At 42.3% G+C, this 24,773-nt stretch overlaps 1 protein-coding gene and 1 non-coding gene across 2 annotated transcripts; both read left to right on the forward strand.

Annotated features, from left to right (window-relative positions):
- Positions 1 to 24,642, forward strand: hif1al2 (hypoxia inducible factor 1 subunit alpha, like 2). The gene is made up of 12 exons (XM_064971541.1): positions 1 to 151; positions 14,871 to 15,121; positions 15,219 to 15,358; positions 19,581 to 19,665; positions 19,752 to 19,849; positions 19,959 to 20,134; positions 20,246 to 20,352; positions 20,452 to 20,599; positions 20,818 to 20,975; positions 21,072 to 21,151; positions 21,256 to 21,515; positions 21,974 to 24,642. Exons 1-12 carry the CDS (start codon positions 51 to 53, stop codon positions 22,542 to 22,544), a joined length of 2,175 nt encoding a protein of 724 aa, XP_064827613.1. The 5' UTR covers positions 1 to 50; the 3' UTR covers positions 22,545 to 24,642.
- Positions 23,114 to 23,195, forward strand: trnas-gcu (transfer RNA serine (anticodon GCU)). The gene has a single exon. It is a non-coding gene; the product is annotated as a tRNA-Ser (tRNA).
- Positions 24,643 to 24,773: the final 131 nt, after the last annotated feature.

Raw genomic sequence — 24,773 nt, forward strand, 5'->3', positions numbered from 1 at the left:
ACCTGGCATGTGTCTGTGATTACTAGCAAGTGTCCATTCAGAGATTTTGGATGTTTCCTCATTTAGGAAATTCTCTGGAAGATGCTTGTGATCAAAAGCTGCACAAAACAAAGAGACAGAAGGACAGAATTAATGGACAGAAGAGAAGCAGGTGAGTTACTTCTCTAATGAATTACTCTAATAAACAAAACAAACACACCACTTTACTTAGGTTTTTATTTTAGACATGGGAAAGTCAGGAGTGGATTTAGCACTAACTGATCACTAACTGACAAAACATTGTCTATTTGCATTAGAAATGTACAGGATTGTTTTTGTCATATACTGTCAGGTCCATAATTATTGGCACCCTTGCTGGGGCTATTTTGCTTCTACTGGTCCTGTGGCCCTTGTTAAGGTCAAAGACATCATGAACATTACCAAGTACCAGGACATTTTATACCACAACCTGGTTGCCTCATCAAATTCACAAAGAAATGGTTAATTGACCACAAAATCAACCTTTTGCAATGGCTTTCTCAGTCTCGACTTGATTACCTGTTAAACAAAACCTCTTTCTCTGAGCAGATTTATTAGTATAAAATAATATAATTCCCCCTTTTTTTGTTTCATACAATATAGCTCAGTATTTGTATTTATTTATTTTATACTTTACTTTTTCCCCCTCATCTTTATCAAGGGTGCCAATAATTATGGACCTGACTGTATATGATCAAAACAATTCTGTACATTTCTAATGCACTTCAGGACATTTTGCAAGAGTTAGCTATACCAGATATGCTATAGCGTAGTAGTTAGTTGCTGTATCTCTGGAAGCAGACAACCAAGACTGGTTGTGATAAGCTAGCATGACGTAGCTGTGATGTTGTTGCCTCCCATGGCTGAAAGTCGCCCTTTATCTCCTCAGGAGGTTCACACTCTTCGCTTCCCTCTGGCAGAGATACCAGTGATTTGGGCTGGATAACTATAGAATGTATGTCATGAAAACTGTAGTGTTACATAAACATCCCCTCAGCCTGCCCCTCCCCCCTTCATCTGCAATAACCCCTGTTGTTGCTTCTCCCGTAAGGGCTCGGGAGAGACGAAGGTCGAAAGCCTTGCGTCCTCCGAAACACAACCCAACCAAGCCGCACTGCTTCTTAACACGCATCCAACCCGGAAACCAGCCACACCAATGTGTCGGAGGAAACACTGTGCACCTGGCTACCTTTGTTAGCGTGCACTGCGAACGAAGGACTCTGTGTGCTAGCTAGTCCTAAGGAGGACTCCGGTACACAGCAGGTGGAAGGCACACCATTTCACTAACTATCAAGCTAGCTTGTCTCGAGGTATTGCCAGTCTCGAGGTATTGCTTGCCTGAGGTAGAGTACCTTATGATAAGCTGTCGACCACACTATCTACCAAGAGAGTTCTCATCTGTATTATTTGTATTTACCACCACAAAGTGAAGCTGGCACTAAGACCGCTCTCAACCAACTCTATAAGGCCTAAGCAAAGAAGAAAATGCTCAACCAGAAGCAGCGCTCTTAGTGGCCGGAGACTTTAATGCAGGCAAACTTAAATCAGTTTACCACATTTTTACCAGCATGTCACATGTGCAACCAGGGGGAAAAAAATCCTAGACCACCTTTACTCCACACATAGAGATGCATACGAAGCTCTCCCCCGCCCTCCATTTGGCAAATCTGACCATAATTATATCCTCCTGCTTACAAGCAAAAACTAAAGCAGGAAGTACCAGTGACTCGCTCAATTTAGAAGTGGTCAGATGATGCGGATGCTACACGACAGGACATTTACCACCACAAAGCGAAGCTGGCACTAAGACCGCTCTCAACCAACTCTATAAGGCGATAAGCAAAGAAGAAAATGCTCACCCAGAAGCGGCGCTCCTAGTGGCCAGGGACTTTAATGCAGGCAAACTTTAACCAAATATTTACCAGCATGTCCTCCTGATTCTTGCTTACAAGCATAAACTTAAGTAGGAAGTACCAGTGACTCGCTCACTACGGAAGTGTTCAGGTGACGCAGATGGTACACTACAGGAATGTTTTTCGGTAGCCGATGTGAACAAAACCTTCAAACGGGTCAACATTCACAAAGCCGCTGGGCCAGACAGATTACTAGGACATGTACTCAAAGCATGCGCGGACCAACTGTCAAGACACTGACATTTTCAACCTCTCCCTGACCGAGTCTGAAATATCTGAAATTTTTGAGCAGACCACCATAGTCTGAAATTTTTCAAGCAGACCACCATAATCCCTGTGCTCAAGGAAGCGAAGGTAACCTGCCTAAATTATTACCCACTCCAATTCGCATATCGCCCCAACAGATCCACATTTGATGCAATCTCAATCGCACTCCACTCCGCCCTTTCTCATCTGGACAAAAGGAACACCTATGTGAGAATGCTGTTCATTGACTACAGCTCAGCGTTCAACACCATAGTGCCCATGAAGCTAATCACTAAGCTAAGTGTGCCTGCTAGCTAGCTAACACACGGTGTCACTTATTAGTTAGCTAGGTGAAGGACACTGTATACCGGTCATCCCCACCAAGTGGGCGACACTAGCTAGCTAGTACATGTGTGCTAGCTAGCTAATCAGCAAGCTAGCACACGGTGTCATTAACTAGCAAGCGTGTCCTTCGCTCCCACCTGTCAGGTACTGTTTCCCCACAGTTCTGTTAACGAAGGTGAGGGCAGGTCACTGTCTACCGGTGTCGCTCACGCTAGCTAGCAAGGAGGACTCCGGTAGGCAAGGGTGTTCATTAGGAACCAATGGGATGCTTGGGGGGGGGGCATTCCTGCAAATGCAGCAATGCCCACATGCTGTAACGCCCCGAAGTGTGAGCTGCAGTTGCACAGAGAAAATCATTTTTGTGTCATTTAGAGGGGAAATGCGTGCATTTTAGAGTTTAAGTCACTTTTCAAAAGTTGCTAAAAGTTCCAAATACATTTTTAAAAGTAGCTAAATTTGTTGCTAGGTGCTGTTTGAATAAAAAGTCGCTAGGGTAGTCTGAAAAGTTGCTAAATCTAGCAACAAAATTGCTAAGTGTGCATCCCTGCGCCACATACAGTACTTAGATTTTTTAAAAACTTTATCTTCAGTCCAGCCAAAGATGATGCATATACTGACATGGTACATGTCTTTCCGCCCTAGCAATGGGAGTCATTGCTCATAGCTCCCGCATATCTTTTCTTTGGATTGATGGATACATCTCATTATTGTAATCTTTTTTTAATTATTAATTGAGGGTTGTTGACGTCAACCGCCTGTATTCAATGGAGAGAGATGTAATGCCACTAGCCTCATCCATGAATGTGCATAGCCATCTCAAGACATCTCCAATATAATTTTTTCCCCCCAAAGTTAACGTGACCTACTTATATTTGTACACTCTTAACAACTTAAGCATTACGAAACTTCTATTAGGTCAAATAAACCTAATGTAGCAAATAAGCCATACATTTTTGTTGTTGTCCAAATTCAACACTCATTGACCGCCATACAAAAACTCCTTGCTTGGTGGGTGAAACAAAAACATTTTTGGGCCTCTCTCTTCTTTTTCCTCTCTGGTCCAGCCAGAGTCCATCGAAGAACAGGAAGTTACCAAACCACAGAAGAAGATAAACATATGTTGTTTTCAGTGATGGCTTCATGGGATAGCTAGCAACTTGTAAACAATTACCCCTTCCTATAATAAGATGACCAGATGTCTGAAAATAAAACCGGGGACATTTCCAGTTCGGCGGTCAATAAATCATTAAATTATCCAATATGATTATCTATGAAATAAAAAAGGGGGACAATTCAGGTTTCATGTATTTAGTCTAACAGGCACACTGTGATAGAGAAAACAACTATATTACAGACACACTACAGACAGAAAGACAGAACACTCCGATCTGAACAACCATTCAGTGGTCCTGGTAGTCTGGGTAGAATAAGAGCAGAAGAGAACATGAGCAAAATTGAAAAAACAGACAATAGTATATGTGAAATACTTAACAACATCATAAAGAAATAAGACAATGATGAGATTGGTAACTACATAATATACTTATAGCAACCCAATCTGTATATTTCTCAGAAGAATGTATCTTCTTCGGGATTGCTCTGTCTTTGGCCAGCTTCTCCACGAACTCCTGGAAGGGGAGGTTGAAGTTTGTCTTCACAATAAGCATAGGAACAGTGAACCTATTTCTTGCTGCTGTCCATATATCATTCATTCCGCTTCTTGGAAAGAGCCATTGTACCTCCTCTGTCTGCTCATTTTACTCTCTTAACTTTTTCTTCAGCTCCAATCTTTCTCCTCTTTTCTTCACTCGTCTTCCTTCTATTTACCTTTCCACCGCACTCTTATACACTCTCCTTGCTTCACTCTTTTCAGTCCCTTAATTTCCCTTCTCCTTCCTCTCCAATCTTTAATAATAAATAGTACACTATTAGACAGCCAAAGTACTTTAACATTCCCATTTTAATTTTAAATTTTAAATTTATATTTAACCAGGTAGGCTAGTTGAGAACAAGTTCCCATTTGCAACTGCGACCTGGCCAAGATAAAGCATAGCAGTTCGACACATACAACCACAGAGTTACACATGGAATGAAAAAAAACAGTCAATAATACAGTAGAATATATATTTTTTAAAGTCTATATACAGTGAGTGCAAATAAGGTCAAATAAAGACTTAAGGCAATAAATAGGCCATGGTGGCGAAGTAATTACAATGTAGCAATTAAACACTGGAATGGTAGATGTGCAAAAGATGAATGTGTAAGTAGAGATACTATGGTGCAAAAGGAGCAAAATAAATAAATACAGTATGGGGATGAGGTAGATAGATGGGCTGTATACAGATGGGTTATGAACAGGTGCAGTGATCTGTGAGCTGCTCTGACAGCTGGTTCTTAAAGCTAGTGAGGGAGATGAGAATCTCCAGCTTCAGTGATTTTTGCAGTTCGTTCCAGTCAGTAGCAGCAGAAAACTGGAAGGAAAGGCGACCAAAGAGGAATTGGCTTTGGGGAAGACCAGTGAGATATACCTGCTGGAGCGTGTGCTACGAGTGGGTGCTGCTATGGTGACCAGCGAGCTTAGATTGGGTGGGGCTTTACCTAGCAGAGACTTGTAGATAACCTGTAGCCAGTGGGTTTGGCGACGAGTATAAAGCGAGGGCCAGCCAACGAGAGTGTAACAGGTCGCAGTGGTGGGTAGTATATGGGGCTTTGGTGACAAAACGGATGGCACTGTGATAGACTACATCCAGTTTGCGGAGTAGAGTGTTGGAGGCTATTTTATAGATGACATCGTTGAAGTCAAGGATCGGTAGGATGGTCAGTTTTACGAGGGTATGTTTGGCAGCATGAGTGAAGGAAGCCTTGTTTGTGAAATAGGAAGCCGATTCTAGATTACATTTTTGATTGGAGATGCTGGAAGGAGAGTTTACAGTCTAGCCAGACACCTAGGTATTTGAATTTATCCACGTATTCTAAGTCAGAGCCGTCCAGAGTAGTGATGCTGGATGGGCGGGCAGGTGCATGCATTTAGTTTTATTTGCGTTTAAACCTGTTGGGGTTAGGGGGCACAAGGAGTTCCCTAAAGGGAACACCTCCTCCCATTCAGCTGAAAAATATATTCTTTAGAAATATTTAACTTTCACACATTAACAAGTCCAATACAGCAAATGAAGATAAACATCTTGTTAATCTACCCATCATGTCCGACTTTTAAAAATGTTTTACAGCAAAACACAACATATATTTATGTTAGACCACCACCAAATCAATAAAAAAACACAGCCATTTTTCCCAGCCAAAGATAGTCACAAAAGCAGAATTAGAGATAAAATTAATCACTAACCTTTGATAATCTTCATCAGATGACACTCATATGACATCATGTTACACAATACATTTATGTTTTGTTCGATAATATGCATATCTGTATCCACAAATTTCGGTTTACATTGACACCATGTTCAGAAATACCTCCAAAATATCCGGAGTAATTACAGAGAGCTACGCCAGATAACAGAATTACTCATCATAAACTTTGACGAAAGATACATGTTCTACATATAATTAAAGATACACTGGTTCTTAATGCAACCGCTGTGTCAGATCTTTTTTAAACGTTACGAAAAAAGCCTACCATGCAATAATCAGACGGCGCTAAGACGTAAATATATTTCTCCGGCATGTTGGAGTCAACAGAAATACGAAATTACATCATAAATATTCCCTTATCTTTGATGATCTTTCATCAGAATGCAGTGCAAGGAGTCCTAGTTCCACAATAAATCGTTGTTTTGTTCCATAATGTCCAATACTAGTGTCCAATTAGCTGCATTTGCTAGCACTTTCAGCTCACATCCCCAAAAGCTGATGCTGGTCCAGGCGAACTCAGACGAAAACTTCAAAAAGATATATTCCAGGTCGAATAAACTGGTCAAACTAAGTAGAGAATCAATCTTCAGGATGTTATTTTCATATATATCCAATAACGTTCCAACCGGAGCATACGTCTGCAGCCAAATGGAACGATGGTGATATCAACAGAAAATGCGCAACAGGGAAATTGCATTCTGCCAGGACAATGACTCATTCCCCTCCCATTCGGTCAAAGTTCACACCAGAGGCTCCCTTCCACGTTCTACTGAATGAGGACATCTAGTGGAAGGCGTAGGAAGTGCTAACAGATCCATATCTTATTTGGAAGTGAAGAGGCGATGACGTCAAATTAGACCCGCATTCAGAATTTCACTTCCTGTTTGGAAGATTGTCTGCCCTATGAGTTCTGTTATACTCACAGACACAATTCAAACAGTTTTAGAAACTTCAGAGTGTTTTCTATCCATTAGTAATAATAATATGCATATATTAGCAATCTAGGACAGAGTAGGATGCAGTTCACTATGGGCACGCAATTCATTCAAAGTGAAAATACTGCCCACTATCCCCAACAAGTTTTACGAGCAGTTGGAGGCCACGGAAGGAGAGTTGTATGGCATTGAAGCTCATCTGGAGGTTAGTTAACACAGTGTCCAAAGAAGGGCCAGAAATATACAGAATGGTGTCATCTGCGTAGAGGTGGATTAGAGAATCACCAGCAGCAAGAGCGACATCATTGATGTATACAGGGAAGAGAGTCGGCCTGAGAATTGAACCCTGTGGCACCCCCATAGAGACTGCCAGAGGTCCGGACAACAGGCCCTCCGATTTGACACACTGAGCTCTATCAGAGAAGTAGTTGGTGAACCAGGCGAGGCAATCATTTGAGAAACCAAGGCTGTTGAGTCTGCCAATAACAATGTGGTGATTGACAGAGTCGAAAGCCTTAGCCAGTTCGATGAATACAGCTGCACAGTAATGTCTCTTATTGATGGTGGTTATGATATCGTTTAGGATCTTGAGCGTGGCTGAGGTGCACCCATGACCAGCTCGGAAGCCAGATTGCATCGCAGAGAAGATACGATGTGATTCAAAATGGTCAGTAATCTGTTTGTTAACTTGTCTTTCGAAGACCTTAGAGATGCAGGGTAGGATAGATATAGGTCTGTAGCAGTTTGGGTCTAGAGTGTCTCCCCCTTTGAAGAGGGGGATGACCGCGGCAGCTTTCCAATCTTTGGGAATCTCAGACGATGCAAAAGAGAGGTTGAACAGGCTAGTAATAGGGGTTTCAACAATTTTGGCAGATAATTTAAGAAAGAGAGGGTCCAGATTTTCTAGCCCGGCTGATTTGTGGGGGTCCAGATTTTGCAGCTCTTTCAGAACATCAGCTATCTAGATATGGGTGAAGGAGAAATGGTGGGGGCTTGGGCGGGTTGCTGTGGAGGGTGCCGGGCAGTTGACCGGGGTAGGGGTAGCCAGGTGGAAAGCAAGGCCAGCCGTAGAGAAATGCTTATTGAAATTCTCAATTATAGTGGATTTGTCGGTTGTAACAAATCAAATTTTCAAATCAAATTTATTTATATAGCCCTTCGTACATCAGCTGATATCTCAAAGTGCTGTACAGAAACCCAGCCTAAAATACCAAACAGCAAGCAATGCAGGTGTAGAAGCATGGTGGTTAGGAAAAACTCCCTAGAAAGGCCAAAACCTAGGAAGAAACCTAGAGAGGAACCAGGCTATGTGGGGTGCCCAGTCCTCTTCTGGCTGTGCCGGGTAGAGATTATAACAGAACATGGCCAAGATGTTCAAATGTTCATAAATGACCAGCATGGTCGAAGCAATAATAAGGCATCATGAACAGTTGAAACTGGAGCAGCAGCACGGCCAGGTGGACTGGGGGCCAAGATGTTCAAATGTTCATAAATGCAAGGAGTCATCATGTCAGGTAGTCCTGGGGCATGGTCCTAGGGCTCAGGTCCTCCTCCGAGAGAAGGAGAGAATTAGAGAACGCACACTTAGATTCACACAGGACACCGAATTGGACAGGAGAAGTACTCCAGATATAACAAACTGACCCCAGCCCCCTGACACATAAACTACTGCAGCATAAATACTGGAGGCTGAGACAGGAGGGGTCAGGAGACACTGTGGCCCCATCCGATGACACCCCCGGACAGGGCCAAACAGGAAGGATATAACCCCATCCACTTTGCCAAAGCACAGCCCCCACACCACTAGAGGGATATATTCAACCACCAACTTACCATCCTGAGACAAAGCTGAGTATAGCCCGCAAAGATCTCCGCCATGGCACAACCCAAGGGGGGGGGCGCCAACCCAGACAGGATGACCACATCAGTGAATCAACCCACTCAGGTGACGCACCCCTTCCAGGGACGGCATAAGAGAGCCCCAGTAAGCCATTGACTCAGCCCCTGTAATAGGGTTAGAGGCAGAGAATCCCAGTGGAAAGAGGGGAACCGGCCAGGCAGAGACAGCAAGGGTGGTTCGTTGTTCCAGAGCCTTTCCGTTCACCTTCCCACTCCTGGGCCAGACAACACTCAATCATATGACCCACTGAAGAGATGAGTCTTCAGTAAAGACTTAAAGGTTGAGACCGAGTTTGCGTCTCTGACATGGGTATGCAGACCGTTCCATAAAAATGGAGCTCTATAGGAGAAAGCCCTGCCTCCAGCTGTTTGCTTAGAAATTCTAGGGACAATTAGGAGGCCTGCGTCTTGTGACCGTAGCATACATGTAGGTATGTACGGCAGGACCAAATCAGAGAGATAGGTAGGAGCAAGCCCATGTAATGCTTTGTAGGATAGCAGTAAAACCTTGAAATCAGCCCTTGCTTTGACAGGAAGCCAGTGTAGGGAGGCTAGCACTGGAGTAATATGATCAAATTTTTTGGTTCTAGTCAGGATTCTAACAGCCGTATTTAGCACTAACTGAGTTTATTTAGTGCTTTATCCGGGTAGCCGGAAAGTAGAGCATTGCAGTAGTCTAACCTAGAAGTGACAAAAGCATGGATAAATTTTTCTGCATCATTTTTGGACAGAAAGTTTCTGATTTTTGCAATGTTACATAGATGGAAAAAAGCTGTCCTTGAAATGGTCTTGATATGTTCTTCAAAAGAGAGATCAGGGTCCAGAGTAATGCCGAGGTCCTTCACAGTTTTATTTGAGACGACTGTACAACCATTAAGATTAATTGTCAGATTCAACAGAAGATCTCTTTGATCTCTAACAGTGTTTCCTAGCCTCAGAGCAGTGGGTAGCTGGTATGAGGTGCTCTTATTCTCCATGGACTTTACAGTGTCCCAGAACGTTTTTGAGTTTGTACTGCGGATGCAAATTTCTGTTTAACCTGTTGAAACTCCCCATCCCGGATCCGGGATCGTGGCTAAAGCCTTAGGCTCATTAGCATAATGCAACGTTAACGATTTCTGAAAATCGCAAATAAAATGAAAATAATGCGCCTGCTCTCAAGCTTAGCCTTTTCTTAACAACACTGTCATCTCAGATTTTCAAAATATGCTTTTGAACCATAGAAATTGACTAATTTGTGTAAGAGTATGCTAAGCTAGCTTAGCATTTTGAGTAGCATTTAGCACGCAACATTTTCACAAAAACCAGATAACCAAATAAATAAAATCATTTACCTTTGAAGAGCTTCGGATGTTTTCAATGAGGAGACTCTCAGTTACATACCAAATGCGCAGTTTTTCCTGAAAGCGTCTGTGTGTAGGAGAAATCGTTCCGTTTTGTACATCGCGTTTGGCTAACGAAACGAACCGAAAATTCAGTCACCTACAACGTCAAACTTTTTCCGAATTAACTCCATAATATCGACCGAAACATGGCAAACGTTGTTTGGAATCAATCCTCAAGGTGTTTTTTCACATATCTCTTCATTGATATATCGTTCGTGGAAGCTTGCATTCTTCTCTAAATTCCATGGAAAAATACTTGCAGCTGACTTTTGCGCACCAATTTCGGCGCAGGACACCGGGCGGACACTTATGGTCAATCTTCCAATGATATGCCTACAAATATGTCACAATGCTGCAGACACCTTGGGGAAACGACAGAAAGGGCAGACTTACTCCTCTCGCATTCACAGCCATATAAGGAGACAATGGAAACAGAGCCTCAAAAATCCTGCTCATTTCCTGGATGCCATCTCATCTTGGTTTTGCTTAAAGCTCACGTTCTAGGGCACGCACAGAAAATATCTGTGTAGTTCTGGACACGTCAGAGTGTTTTCTTTCGAAAGCTATCAATTATATGCATAGTCGAGCATCTTTTTGTGACAAAATATCTTGTTTAAAACGGGAACGTTTTTCATCCAAAAATGAAATAGCGCCCCCATAGCATCAAGAGGTTAAAAAAGCTAGCCTTAGCTTTCCTAACTGCCTGTGTATATTGGTTCCAAACTTCCCCTGAAAAGTTGCATATCACGGGGTCTATTCGATGCTAATGCAGAACGCCACAGGATGTTTTTGTGCTGGTCAAGGGCAGACAGGTCTGGAGTGAACCAAGGGCTATATCTATTCATGGTTCTACATTTTTTTGAATGGGGCATGCCTATTTAAGATGGTGAGGAAGGCACTTTTAAAGAATAACCAGGCATTCTGTACTGTCGGGATGAGGTCAATGTTGTTCCAGGATACCCCGGCCAGGTCGATTGAAAGGCCTGCTCGCAGAAGTGTTTTAGGGAGAGTTTGATAGTGATGAGGGGTGGTCGTTTGCTTGCAAACCCATTACGGATGCAGGCAATGAGGCAGTGATCGCTGAAATCTTGGTTGAAAACAGCAGAGGTGTATTTGGAGGGTGAGTTAGTTAGGATGATATCTATGAGGGTGCCCGTGTTTACGGATTTGGGGTTATATCTGGTAGGTTCATTGATACATTGTGTGAGATTGAGGGCATCAAGCTTAGATTGTAGGGTGGCCGGGGTGTTAAGCATGTCCCAGTTTAGGTCACCTAGCAGCACAAGCTCAGAAGATAGATGGGGGGCAATCAAATCACATATGGTGTCAAGGGCACAGCTGGGAGCAGAGGGCGGTCTATAGCAAGCGGCAACGGTGAGAGACTTGTTTCTGGAAAGGTAAATTTTTAGAAGTAGAAGCTCAAATTGTTTGGGTACAGACCTGGATAGTAAGACAGAACTCTGCAGGTTATCTTTGCAGCAAATTGCAACACTGCCCCCTTTGGCAGTTCTATCTTGTCGGAAAATGTTATAGTTAGGAATGGAAATGTCAAGGTTTTTGGTGGTCTTCCTAAGACAGGATTCAGACACGGCTAGGACATCCGGATTAGTGGAGTGTGCTAGGGCAATGAATAAAACAAACTTAGGGAGGAGGCTTCTAATGTTAACATGCATGAAACCAAGGCTTTTACGGTTGCAGAAATCAACAAATGAGAGAGCCTGGGGGATGGGAGTGGAGGTAGACACTGCAGGGCCTGAATTAACCTCTACATCACCGGAGGAACAGAGGAGGAGTAGGATAAGGGTACGGCTAAAGGCTAACAGAACTGGACGCCTAGTACGTTCAGAACAGAGAGTAAAAGGAGCAGATTTCTGGGCACGGTAGAATATATTCAAGGCATAATGTACAGACAAAGGTATACTAGGATGTGAAAACAGTGGGGGTAAACCTGTGCATATAGTGATAATGAAAGAGATATTGTCTCTAGAAATAGCATTTAAACCAGGTGATATCACTGCGTGTGTGGGGGGTGGAACTATATTGTTAGCCGAGGCGTGTTGAGCAGTGCTAGAGGCTCTACAGTGAAATAAAACAATAGTTACAAACCAGAACAGCAATCGACACTGCATGGTGACGTTAGGGAAAGGCATGCGTTGCCGGGTGATCATACAAGTCCAGTGCGTGGCTTCAAGCAGCTAATGGCACGGTGCTATCAGGCTAACAGAAAGGCCTTAGAGAGATGACGCGACGGAGGGAAGTCGGTTGTGCCCCCCTCGTGCAGTTACATCAGCGGACGGATCAGCAGGGCTCCGTGTGGTAAACCAGGCCAATTGGCAAAATATGTATAGTGGCCGAAGATATATGTCCGAAGGGCCTCTTAAATCAGCAGTCCAATGTGCTTAAGATAGCTAGCAGGCCGCATATTAGCAGATGTGCGTTCAGGAGTCGTTAGCTGCTATAATTCCAGGTGGAATAAAAATATTTAAAAAATATCATAATAAAAATGTTTATTAAAAAAAATGATTCAGAGCTTGCGGTAGAAATCTGGAGATAGAAAAGAATAAGTTCGACTAGCTCTGGTTTGAGTCACGCTGTACAGACTGGCGAGAGTTGTCCGGGATAAAGGTAGCTGATGACCGCTAGCAAAGGATAGCTGACTGCTAGCTAGTGGCTTCGGAATGTATTCGATGGGCCTCGTAAGCCAACAGTCCGTTGTGCTCTAGACATCTAGCATTCAGGGGACGTTAGCTGCGAAGGTCGGAAGGTGAGAAGGTTCAGAGCTTGCGATAGGTATCCAGGGATATGGAGAGAAGAAATCGGTCCGGTATGCTCTGGTTGAATCGTGTTGTCCAAACTGGCGAGAGCTTTCCGAGCTAAGGTTAGCTGATGACCGTTAGCTGGCTAGTTTATGTTGGAGAGATTCCAGTAAGAGGCAAAGAAAAATACGTTAGAGAAAAAGCAGGTCCACACCACATTGTGTGAGGCGGGTTGCAGGAGAGTATTTTGAAGTAAGGGTTTAGAAAAATATAAAAAGATATGCGAAGAAAAATATATATACATGGGACACAACAAGACGAAGGACAAATACAAAGACTGCTACCCATTGCTTGCCTCATCTCAAAAACATTGTATGGAATAATAAATTGGCAGGCTCTGTAATCATATCTTTACCTTTCCTCCTCTATCTCTTTCACTCTTCTTCCTATCCAGTCTTCCTCCTCTCCTTCCTCTACACTCTCTAACAGAAAACATTATGCTAATGTTATCCATGAAAATGTCAAAATATATATATTTTCACACTATTTATTATAATCCCAAACCATTAAAATTGTAATCTACAAATAAATATGAAATATTCTCATAATTAATTGTGCATTCATTTAATATAATCATATTTTCAAAATAGCCTGTCCACTGCATGTTTACATGTGAACGTTTTTTAACCTAGCTACCATGACAGTAGCTGGCTAACCTAGCTAGATAACTTAGTCGACATAGCTAATGTTAGCTAGCATAACCTATTTAAAACCTTATGGCGCAGATCATCTATCTATATAATAAATTGTGACATTTTAACATCACTAGCTAGTATCTCAAACGATTGGAACTTACCTGGCTTGAAAAGACGTTTGTGGTGATGTTGTGGATGAACTTGTCACCTTGTTAGCTTCTGGCAGAGTTTTCCACAGCAATTTTCTCTAAAACTAGCGGGAGCAAGTAGTTAGTAGAAGAAGAAGAGTGAATGAAGCTGCTATAGCGAGCAGCCCCCTCTGCTGGACGAAACAAGCACAATGCGATTGATAAGTCAACTGGTAGGCTCTGCTGCCCGGTCTTTCTTGCCACGTAAAATATTATTTCACTTTGCAGTCTGTTTTTAATGCACTGTTAAAAACGGGGACATTTCCGGGGACAGGCCACCAAAAACGGGGACTGTCCCCGGAAAATGGGGACGTGTGGTCACCCTATCTATACGTACTATTTTAATAGTAATGTGTTAACAGCCAATGTGTATTATATGACCGTTGCCTCCTGTTTAAGTTTATTGCAATGATGTTTGTTTTGTATTCTAATTATTAGGTGGAAATTGTTAGCTACGATGGTATCTTTAACCTAGCCTAGATTTTAGCCAGCTGCTCTGCAGTGCAAGCTAGCTTGACTTGCTATAAAGGTCGAGAAACAAGTTGAGGAAAATGTAACTAAACAAAACATGTTTTATTATTACCAGAAACAATATATTTATCCTGTCTTGAATGAACAGATCATATTTTGCAATCTTCCAAAATAAATGTGATCTCTGACAAGAGACAGGCTCTCCTCCAGCTTGAATTAAAAACTCTACACTTTTCAGTTGAGGGGCAAGACTCTGTGAAGATGAAAGATTAAAAAAGTCACGTAAACGGGGCATAAGTTTCTGAGTGACAGAGTGAGGGCTTTGCATAGGAGCTTTGTTGCGTTTTGTTGTGGGACTAGAAAAAAATGCCTGGAACATAAAAGAAAGCCATCAACCGGTTCCCATGCTTTTAAAAACAATGTTTAGGTTCGAGAACAGTATGGATCACTTTCATTCCAAGTTCTGTTTTTGTTCCTTGAAAAATGTATTTATTTTCCGGTGTTCTGTTCCCTGAACCTGTTCCAACCCCTGCTCCTTAGGCCCCTTCACTTCCTGTCTCTCTCTGTAGTTCTCTGTCTTCATTCCTCTCAACTGCATAATATTTTCAGAAATGTTCTCTCTTAATGGTATGACGCTGCTTGTACCACAGGGTGAGTACGGAGTGGCTGCGGGCCCAGTCACGTGTTGCAGCTAAGAGTAGGAGGGAGAGAGAGAGACGTTTGTTTGGGGAGCTGGCAGCATGGCTACCTCTGCCCTCTGGTCTGACTGGCCACATAGACAAGGCTTCTATCGTCAGACTCACACTGGACTACCTGCGTCTGAGAGCGCTGCTAGACCATCGAGACAATGTCACACCAGAGACCAGGGTCTGCTCTGACACAGTCCACTTCACCATGCACGGTAACCACATTCTGTTGGGCTTTTGGAATGTCAAGGCTTTTAGAGTGTTCAAGGGTTTAGAAATATAGTAGAAGGCATTGTCCTCTGTGTTATTTAGGCCGATACCCAATGGCTGGGATTTTCTCTGTGGAGACTGTGCTGGAGTCTGCTGTTGGGGGTTTCATGCTCTTGGTGTCTCAGAACGGCCAAGTTATCTTCACTACAGGGGACATAAGGACACACACTGGCATCAACCAGGTACAGTCATATTATACTGAACAAAAATATAAACACAACATGCAACAATTTCAATGATTTTACAGAGTTACAATTCATATAAGGAAATCAGTCAATTGAAATAAAATCATTAGGCCCTAATTTCACATGACTGGGCTGGTGCGTAGAAATGGGTGGGTCTGGGAGGGTATAGGCCCAACCAATCAGAATGAGTTTATCCCCACAAAAGGGCTTTATTACAGACAGAAGTACTGTGGCTTGCAAAACTATTCACCCCCTTTGGCATTTTTCCTATTTTGTTACCTGGAATTAAAATGGATTTTTGGGGGATTTGTATCATTAGATTTACACAACATGCCTACCACTTTGAATATGCAAAATATTTTTTGGGTGAAACAAACAAGAAAGATAAAAAAACAGAACTTGAGCGTGCATAACTATTTACCCCACAAAGTCAATACTTTGTAGAGCAACATTTTGCAGCAATACAGCTGCAAGTCTCTTTGTTGCCTCTCTGATTAATGCCCTCCTTGCCTGGTCTGTGAGTTTTGGTGGGCGGCCCTCTCTTGGCAGGTTTGTTGTGGTGCCATATTCTTTACATTTTTTAAAAGAATGGATTTAATGGTGCTCCGTGGGATGTTCAAAGATTCTTTTATTTTTTTATAACCTAACTCTGATCTGTACTTCTCCACAACTTTGTCCCTGACCTGTTTGGCAAGCTCCTTGGTCTTCGTGGTGCCGCTTGCTTGGTGGTGCCACTTGCTTGATGGTGCCCCTTGCTTAGTGGTGTTGCAGACTCTGGGGCCGTTCAGAACAGGTGTATATATACTGAGATCATGTGACAGATTATGTGACACTTAGATTGCACACAGGAGGACTTTACCCTGTTGTAACTCCCCATCCCGTGTCTGGGATCGTTGTCATCATCTGACACTAATTAGCATAACGCAATGGACATAAATATTATTAGAAAATATTCCTATTCATGAAATCACAAGTGAAATATATTGAAACACAGCTTTTGTTAATCACCCTGTCATCTCAGATTTTGAAAATATGCTTTTCAGCCAAAGCAAGACAAGCATTTGTGTAAGTTTATTATTTAGAAGTTATTTAACTTATTATGTGACATCTGAAGGTAATTGGTAATTGGTTGCACCAGATCTTATTTAGGGGCTTCATAGCAAAGAGGGTGAATACATATGCCAGTTTTAAAAAATATATATATATTTTTTTAAACAAGTACATTTTTTAATTTCACTTCACCAATTTTGACTATTTTGTGTATGTCCATTACATGATATCCAAATAAAATCCATTTAAATGCAACAAAGTAGGAAAAGCGGCAAGGGGGATGAATACATTTGCAAGGCACTGTACTTCTCAGTTTTATCAGCTGTCCGGGTGGCTGGTCTCAGATGATCCCGCAGGCAAAAAAAAGCCGGATGTGGAGCTGGCGTCGTTACACGTGGTCTGTGGTTGTGAGGCCGGTTGGATGTACTGCCAAATTCTCTAAAACGGCTTATGGTAGAGAAATGAACATTAAATTCTCTGGCAACAGCTCTGGTGGTCATTCCTGCAGGCAGCATTCCAATTGCACGCTCCTTCAAAATTGAGACATCTGTGGCATTGTGTTGTGTGACAAAACTGCACATTTTAGAGTGGCCTTTTATTGTCCCCATCACAAGGTACACCTGTGTAATGATCATGCTGTTTAATCAGCTTCTTGATATGCCACATACGTCAGGTGAATGAATTATCTTGTCAAAGGAGAAATTCTCACTACCAGGGATGTAAACAAATTTGTGCACCAGATTTGAGAGAAATACATTTTTTGTGCATATGGAACGTTTCTAGGATCTTTAATTTCAGTTTATGAAACATGGGACCAACACTTTACATGTTGCGTTTATATTTTTTGTTCAGTATATGTCATGTCTTATTATGTCTGTTCCTGTCCTTTCTCTTCACTCTGTCTCTCTCTGCTGGTCTTATTAGGTTACCTTCTCTTTCTCTCCTTCTCCAGCTGTTCCTCATCTCCCCTAACTAGCTCGTTCACCCTTTCCCCACCTGTTCCCTTTTTTCCCTCTGATTAGGTCTCTATTTCTCTCTCTGTTCCTGCTACTTTCGGTGTCAGATTCTCGTTTGTGTTTCTCATGCCAGAAGCAAGCTATCGTCTCGTTTGCTTCCTCCTAGTCCTATCCCGTCGGAGTCTGCCTGGCAGGTGCATCCTGTACACTACTAACTATCTTTTGTTTGCACCGTGTCCAGTTCATCATATGCTACGTGTGATCAGCTACCACCGTTCCTCTGTGACCCGCACCGACCCAGAGCGACCTGCAGCCTGTCGCCGCTACCCAGCTATTCATCAGAGGGACTTTATGTTTCATTTGTCGCCCTCTCTGCGGGTATTCTATTGTGCCATTGACAACGTCGGAAGAGGATCTATGCCATTCCTGTTTTTTCATTAAAAGAACTCTGTTTCTGTATAACCGCTTTTGGGTCTTCACTCAAGTACATAACAGTATATGTACATACAGTTGAAGTCGGAAGTTTACATACACTTAGGTTGGAGTCATTAAAACTAGTTTTTCAAGTAATCCACAAATTTCTTGTTAACAAACTATAGTTTTGGCAAAAACTTACTTACTTAAATCTACTTTGTGCATGACACAAGTAATTTTTCCAACAATTGTATACAGACAGATTATTTCACTTATAATTCACTGTATCACAATTCCAGTGGGTCAGAAGTTTGCATATACTAAGTTGACTATGCCTTTTAAACAGCTTGGAAAATTCCAGAAAATTATGTCATGGCTTTAGAAGCTTCTGATAGGCTACTTGACATAATTTGAGTCCATTGGAGGTGTACCTGTGGTTGTATTTCAAGGCCTACCTTCAAACTCAGTGCCTCTTTGCTTGACATCATGGGAAAATCAAAAGAAATCAGCCAAGACCTCAGAAAAAAAATTGTAGACCTCCAAAAGTCTGGTTTATCCCTGGGAGCAATTTCCAATCGCCATGGTTCATCTGTACAAACAATCGTACGCAAGTATAAACACCATGGGACCATGCAGCCGTCATCCCGCTCAGGAAGGAGACGCGTTCTGTCTCCTAGAGATGAACGTACTTTGGTGCGAAAAGTGCAAATCAATCCCAGAACAACAGCAAAGGACCTCGTGAATATGCTGGAGGAAACAGGTACAAAAGTATCTGTATCCACAGTAAAACGAGGCCTATATCGACAAAACCTCATAGGCCGCTCAGCAAGGAAGAAGCCACTGCTCCGAAACCGTCATAAAAAAGCCAGCCTACGGTTTGCAACTGCACATGGGGACAAAGATCATACTTTTTGGAGAAATGTCCTCTGGTCTGATGAAACAAAAATAGAACTGTTTGGCCATAATGACCATTGTTATGTTTGGAGGCAAAAGGGGAAGCCTCGCAAGCCGAAGAACACCATCCCAACCGTGGTGCACAGGGTGGCAGCATCATGTTGTTGGGTTACTTTGCTGCAGGAGGGACTGGTGCACTTCACAAAATGGATGGTATCATGAGGGTGGACAATTATGTGGATATATTGAAGCAACATCTCAAGACATCAGTCAGGAAGTTAAAGCTTGGTTGCAAATGGGTCTTCCAAATGGACAATGACCCCAATCATACTTCCAAAGTTGTGGCAAAATGGCTTAAGGACAACAAAGTCAAGGTATTGGGGTGGCCATCACAAAGCCCTGACCTCAATCCTATAGAACATTTGTGGGCAGAACTGAAAAAGCATGTGTTGAGCAAGGAGGCCTACAAACCTGACCCCATTACACCAGCTATGTGAGGGCCAAAATTCACCCAACTTATTGTGGGAAGGTTGTGGAAGGCTACCCAAGTTAAACAATTTAAAGTCAATGCTACCAAATACTAATTGGGTGTATGTAAACTTCTGACCCACTGGGAATATGATGAAAGAAATAAAAGCTGAAATAAATTATTCTCTCTACTATTATTCTGACATTTCACATTCTTAAAATAAAGTTGTGATCCTAACTGACCTAAGACCATTTTTACTAGGATTAAATGTCATAAATTGTGAAAAACTGAGTTTAAATGTATTTGGCTAAGGTGTATGTAAACTTCCGACTTCAACTGTATGTTGAGTGTTCATATTGTACTGGAACTGAAGGCAAAACAGATGGAAAACAAAAAATATTTTTCTAAACATCAAATGTTTTTATGTCACGTGTAGATGGATCTGATTGGTAGGAGTCTGTTTGACTTCATGCACCACTGTGACCAGAGGGAAGTCAGAGATATCCTCTCAAAAATGATAGGTAAAGGGGACTTCACATATTTTAAACAAGATATTAGTTAGCAAAGAGGCATATTGTTTATCTTCTGTATCGTGTCTTTCTATCAGCTCCCGAGAGACAACAGCAGTGTGACTTCCTCCTCCGTGTGAAGAGCACTCTGACCTCTCAGGGTCGAGCTGTCAACCAAAGACACACACGATGGAAGGTCAGTACTTACTAGCTTGAAGCAGAGTATTAACATGTTGAGTTTTATTCTTCTCTGTTGTAGAAATACATTTCACTTTCTCTTTTCTCTTTGTCTCTGACACACACAGGTGATTCACTGCGTTGGAGTTAAGAAACAATCTCACCTTCCAGAGTCAGCCTGTCTTGTCCTAATGTGCCGACCCTTACCCATCTCACAATGTATCATCAGGGATGCCAGCTTGAATCACAAGACCTTCCTGAGCGGACATCACCCGGACATGAGGTTCACCTACTGCCATTCAGGGTACAGTCACTAACTCAACACTCATCTGGTGACGCTATTGAAACGAGACGAGTAATAAAAGCATATTACATAATACTTTTCATACTGTTTTTCATATGATTTTGTTTCTAGTGTCAAGGAGCTGACTGGATATACAGAAACAGAACTTCTGGGCCAGTCTGTCTATCAGTATTACCACACATCTGACTGCCAGCACATTCACAAAGCACACCAGAGCTGTGAGTTTCCTCGAATCATGAGGTGTATATAAATATTGTTAATATCACTAGTATGTTCTGACCATGTTAAATTGATATGTGATCATGTGTCTGGGACAGTGCTCTCTAAGGGACAGGCTACCATGGGCAGGTACCGTCTGCTGCTGAAAGGTGGTGGGTATGTGTGGGCAGAGACGGATGCATCGGTGGTGTACAACAACCAGACTGGGCAGCCCCAGAGTGTTGTCTGCATCAACTACATTCTAAGGTGAGAAGTGATGTCGGGGTCCAATGAAAGCATCTAATGAAATGACAACTCTTACCAAGACTGTGTGGATAGGAAGTTGGTTAGACTAGATATCTGTTCATCTGTTTACAAGTAAAATCCCTTGTTCCTTGTGCTACCAAGTGTTATGCACCGTATCTGATGTAAAGATATCTTCTCTGTCCTTTTTCCATTTGCCCTATCTCGTTGTCTCACCACAGTGAGGTGGAGCTACCAGAGATGGTGTTCTCACTGCAGCAAACAGAACCTCTACTGAGGCCCTGTTACTCTGATCTTGTGGGGCCCATCCTGCAGAATGAGACCTATCCTGCAGCAGAGACAGCTGTTCATCTACTCAACACAAAAATACCAACTCCAGGTCTGTCCCTTTAGCTGACGATTATTTGCATCTAACGGAAGAGGTGGTAAGAGACTTGTGGCATTGAATTGTTACGTTCCTCCCAATCTGATCTAGAACACAACAATGAGATCCAAACCTATGAGGGATATTCAGAGCTCAACCGAGAGGATCAAATGAACATGAACTCACTCTCTGTAAGTAGGCCTATCTCTTTGCTCACGGGTAAAACCTGGGCTGAAATTGGTAGCATGGTGGACTTTTTCAATCCCTTTTTTAAGTGCATATTTCCTCCCTGCAGGAACTATGTGAGCTGGACCTGGACTCGTTGGCTCCATACATACCCATGGATGGAGAAGACTTCCTCCTCACTCCAGTTTTAGATGGGATCTTGGCCATGATAGAAGGTCCTGTTCTTCTACCTGTATTGGAAGGCCATTGTTCCTTGGGGAAGTCCCCTATATCTGCTGGTTCTTTCACCACACATCAAATGAAAACCTTGCAGATAGAGCCCCCTTGTGACTCAGGGGCGTCACATACAGTCAAAGAGTCAGAGTTCGGGTAAGCACCACTGTGTGTGGGCACAAGCTTCGAGTCTCAGTCAATAGGAAATACTGTTAAAAGGTATAAGCAAGTCCTGGTATCGATATTAGCATTTTTGCCACATTATGTTACAGTCATCTATAAGTGACTTTGTTGAGCTTCACAATCAATTTGAGATAATTTCAGACATGATGCGTGAAAAATGCTAATATCGATACCAGGGGATTTGGGATTTTTGCCACATGCTCAAACTCTGGAAACAATGCCAGGGGAAACTAAACCAAATAATGGATTGCTGTCAAGGTGAAGACACCATTTTGTCATTTGGGTGAACTGTTCCTTTAACCGTTCATCAGTGGCATAATTGTTGCTGATTGTTTTCTTTGGATATAGGGAATCATACCGTCATATCCTTGTCTCATTGTTGGCCATTTCAGATGTTTCTTGGTCCTATATAACATCTGCTCTTTCTCCAGGGACCATATGAAGTCAGTCAAAAGAGGAGGCAGTGCTGTATTCAAGGAGGGCCCTGACCATGCCGGACTGGAGGGCCTTGTCCCGAACGAACAGTGGAGTGAGAAACACAAGTCCTGTAGACATCCACAGGCACTTATGGCTGCTGCTGCTAGGCTGCCTTACCGGACCGTGGAATATTTCCCCATTCACCCACAAGATGGATCCACTTGCTTGTGTGGATCACCTTCAAGGCAAGTGTTGTGGAAATACACACAGCAGCCCAAAATCCCAAGCACAGGCCCTCAGCCACCTTCCAATCATATAGACGAGATGTCAACATGCCATGTTCCTTTCAGCCTGCAAGTACTGAGCAGGCTGGACTGTGAGGTCACACTGGGGCCAACCAGCTGCCTGCTTCAGGGGTCAGAGATCACCTCTGTCCTGGACCAGGCCCCCTCCAGATTCTTACACATGACAACATGGGGCATAAATCAGCTCTCCACCCAATATGCCCATCCTTGTTACGCACCCAGATCAGCTATTGAAGTCAGCTCTGGCACATCGACATCATATGCTGAATGGATAACATGAACTTGATTATCCCACGAATTGTGCCAATCTCTCCTGAACTTGGCCTATATTGTGACTTTTACTGGCAATTTAACTGACAAATGTGGATGCATAGCCTAGTTATTAAATACAGCACTTAATTACAATGATGAATATTAAAACTGTTGTCTTTGTTTTGTTTGCTGTACAGTGCCCATACAAGTTACAATCTATTTGAGTTTTATTATCCACTCGGATTCTGCAGGCAAAAACTGCCATATATAGCTAGCTCTGTTATACAAAGATTCTCTGTTGTTTTTAAACCCCACTCCATGGTGAAAGTTTCGGTGAAGGAAGTTTATGATGAACCTTTTTTCACCATGGAGGGGCATTTAGTCCGCTACGATCGCAACTGTCTGGGAGATGGGGACTAATCCCACCTCATGTTGTATAAATCCAAAGCAATTTAACGTAGTTTTGGAATGGTATATTCACTACAGTAGTAAACTGGTGCAAATAAATCGAAAAGCAAAGCATAATAGCAAATTATTAACGCACATAAAAGTATTTTCTTTGGATAAATGTGGATATTTTCCGCAAATATTCCAACCGACGAGGTGGCCGAGTGGTTAAGGCGATGGACTGCTAATCCATTGTGCTCTGCACGCGTGGGTTCGAATCCCATCCTCGTCGACATATACATTTTCTCCATTACTTTTGCAAGTGTTGCGATGATCTATTAGTCTTTACAAGAATAACGGAGAATTATGAATAATAAGAGTATTTGTATTATAAAGCAAGACAAGTGAAGGCTTTATACAACCTGTTCATATAGTACTCTAAATCTTTGCATACTATAACCATTCTAAATGTCCATATAATGCAGATATCCGTATAATATGGTATTCATAGGAAGTGTTACCAAAATTGTGAAAAAGAAGAATATGTATATGATAACCTATTATAGCACTATTATGTATAGGCTGAGTAAAAGTCCTGATGATTGTGTTCATGTTTAATCTTAAATGTTGAGAAGACACCCACATTATTTTGTTAGTGAAAGTGATACAGTTTTTAATCTGTATGTCACAGTAGAAAACATGCAAATAGTCATATTTTACAAATGTAGGCCTAGACACTAACTGCGTGGGGGCGCTATTACCCAATAAAAGGCAAAAGGAGGCAGATTGAACTATTTCTCTTGGTGTTGGGTATAGAGAAATTGTAACGGAGTATTTTTGTAGCCACTAAAACAAGCTGACCAGACCTCACGCGCGCGTGCATCCGCGTGTGCCATCGCGCATATGTTGATTTTGGCCCCCCACACCAGACCAACTATATTAACTTGGGGACAGGTGGAAAAGCATTCAACATTTATGGCAATTTAGCTAGCTAGTTTATTGTTGCTAGGAAAATTGTCCGGGAATATAAACATTGGGTTGTTATTTTACCTAAAATGCACAAGACAATTAATCCACAGATTAAAGGGTAACAATTTGTTTTCTAGTAATCTCTCCTTCTTCAGGCTTCTTCTTTGGACTTCATATGGTGGTTGGCAACCAATTTAAGGTGCATTACCACTATAGACTGGTGTGTGGAGCTTAGTTCATCTTTCAATCACCCACGTGGGTATATGCTCCTAAAAACCAACGAGGAGATGGGAGAGGTGGGACTTGCACCGCATTAAGCTTCACAAATAGAACCAAGATCTATTTTAGCGCCTGGCTACTCAGACGCTCGTTGAATTGCGAGAGCAGTGTGGGTGCAATGATTGAATAACATGTATGTGTACATTTGGTTCGTTGGACAAAGCCTATGGAGAAATGAATGGCCTTTTTGTAAGGCTTTGGATAAACACTGAAAATAAGGCGGTAAACACAGACTTAGGAGATCTTATTATACATTTGGTTCCATGTGATCATTTTCATCAGCCAACTTCACTTTTTATGAATGTCGAAGCATATATGTTACAAAGAAAAGCACATAAAGGCTTCATAATTCATAAAGGACATGTTAACTGACTGATATTATCTCATAGAACAACCAAGTATAAGATCTCCTAAGTCTAGACCTTATATTTGGTGTTGATCCCCGAAACCCTAGTCTTTCCCCATTCCTTTTCCCCATAGATATGTCTGAACAAACCAGAGGGAACTAATTTCTGTTTTAGGACTACAAGCTGGCTCGCTCTATTCATCATCGTTTTCGCGGCATGAGGTGTGTCAGTCAAACAAAACAGAAATGGCTTATTGATTTATATTCAAATCCAAT

Source organism: Oncorhynchus masou, chromosome 8 (genome assembly GCF_036934945.1).
Source record: "Oncorhynchus masou masou isolate Uvic2021 chromosome 8, UVic_Omas_1.1, whole genome shotgun sequence".
Lineage (NCBI taxonomy): Eukaryota > Metazoa > Chordata > Actinopteri > Salmoniformes > Salmonidae > Oncorhynchus > Oncorhynchus masou.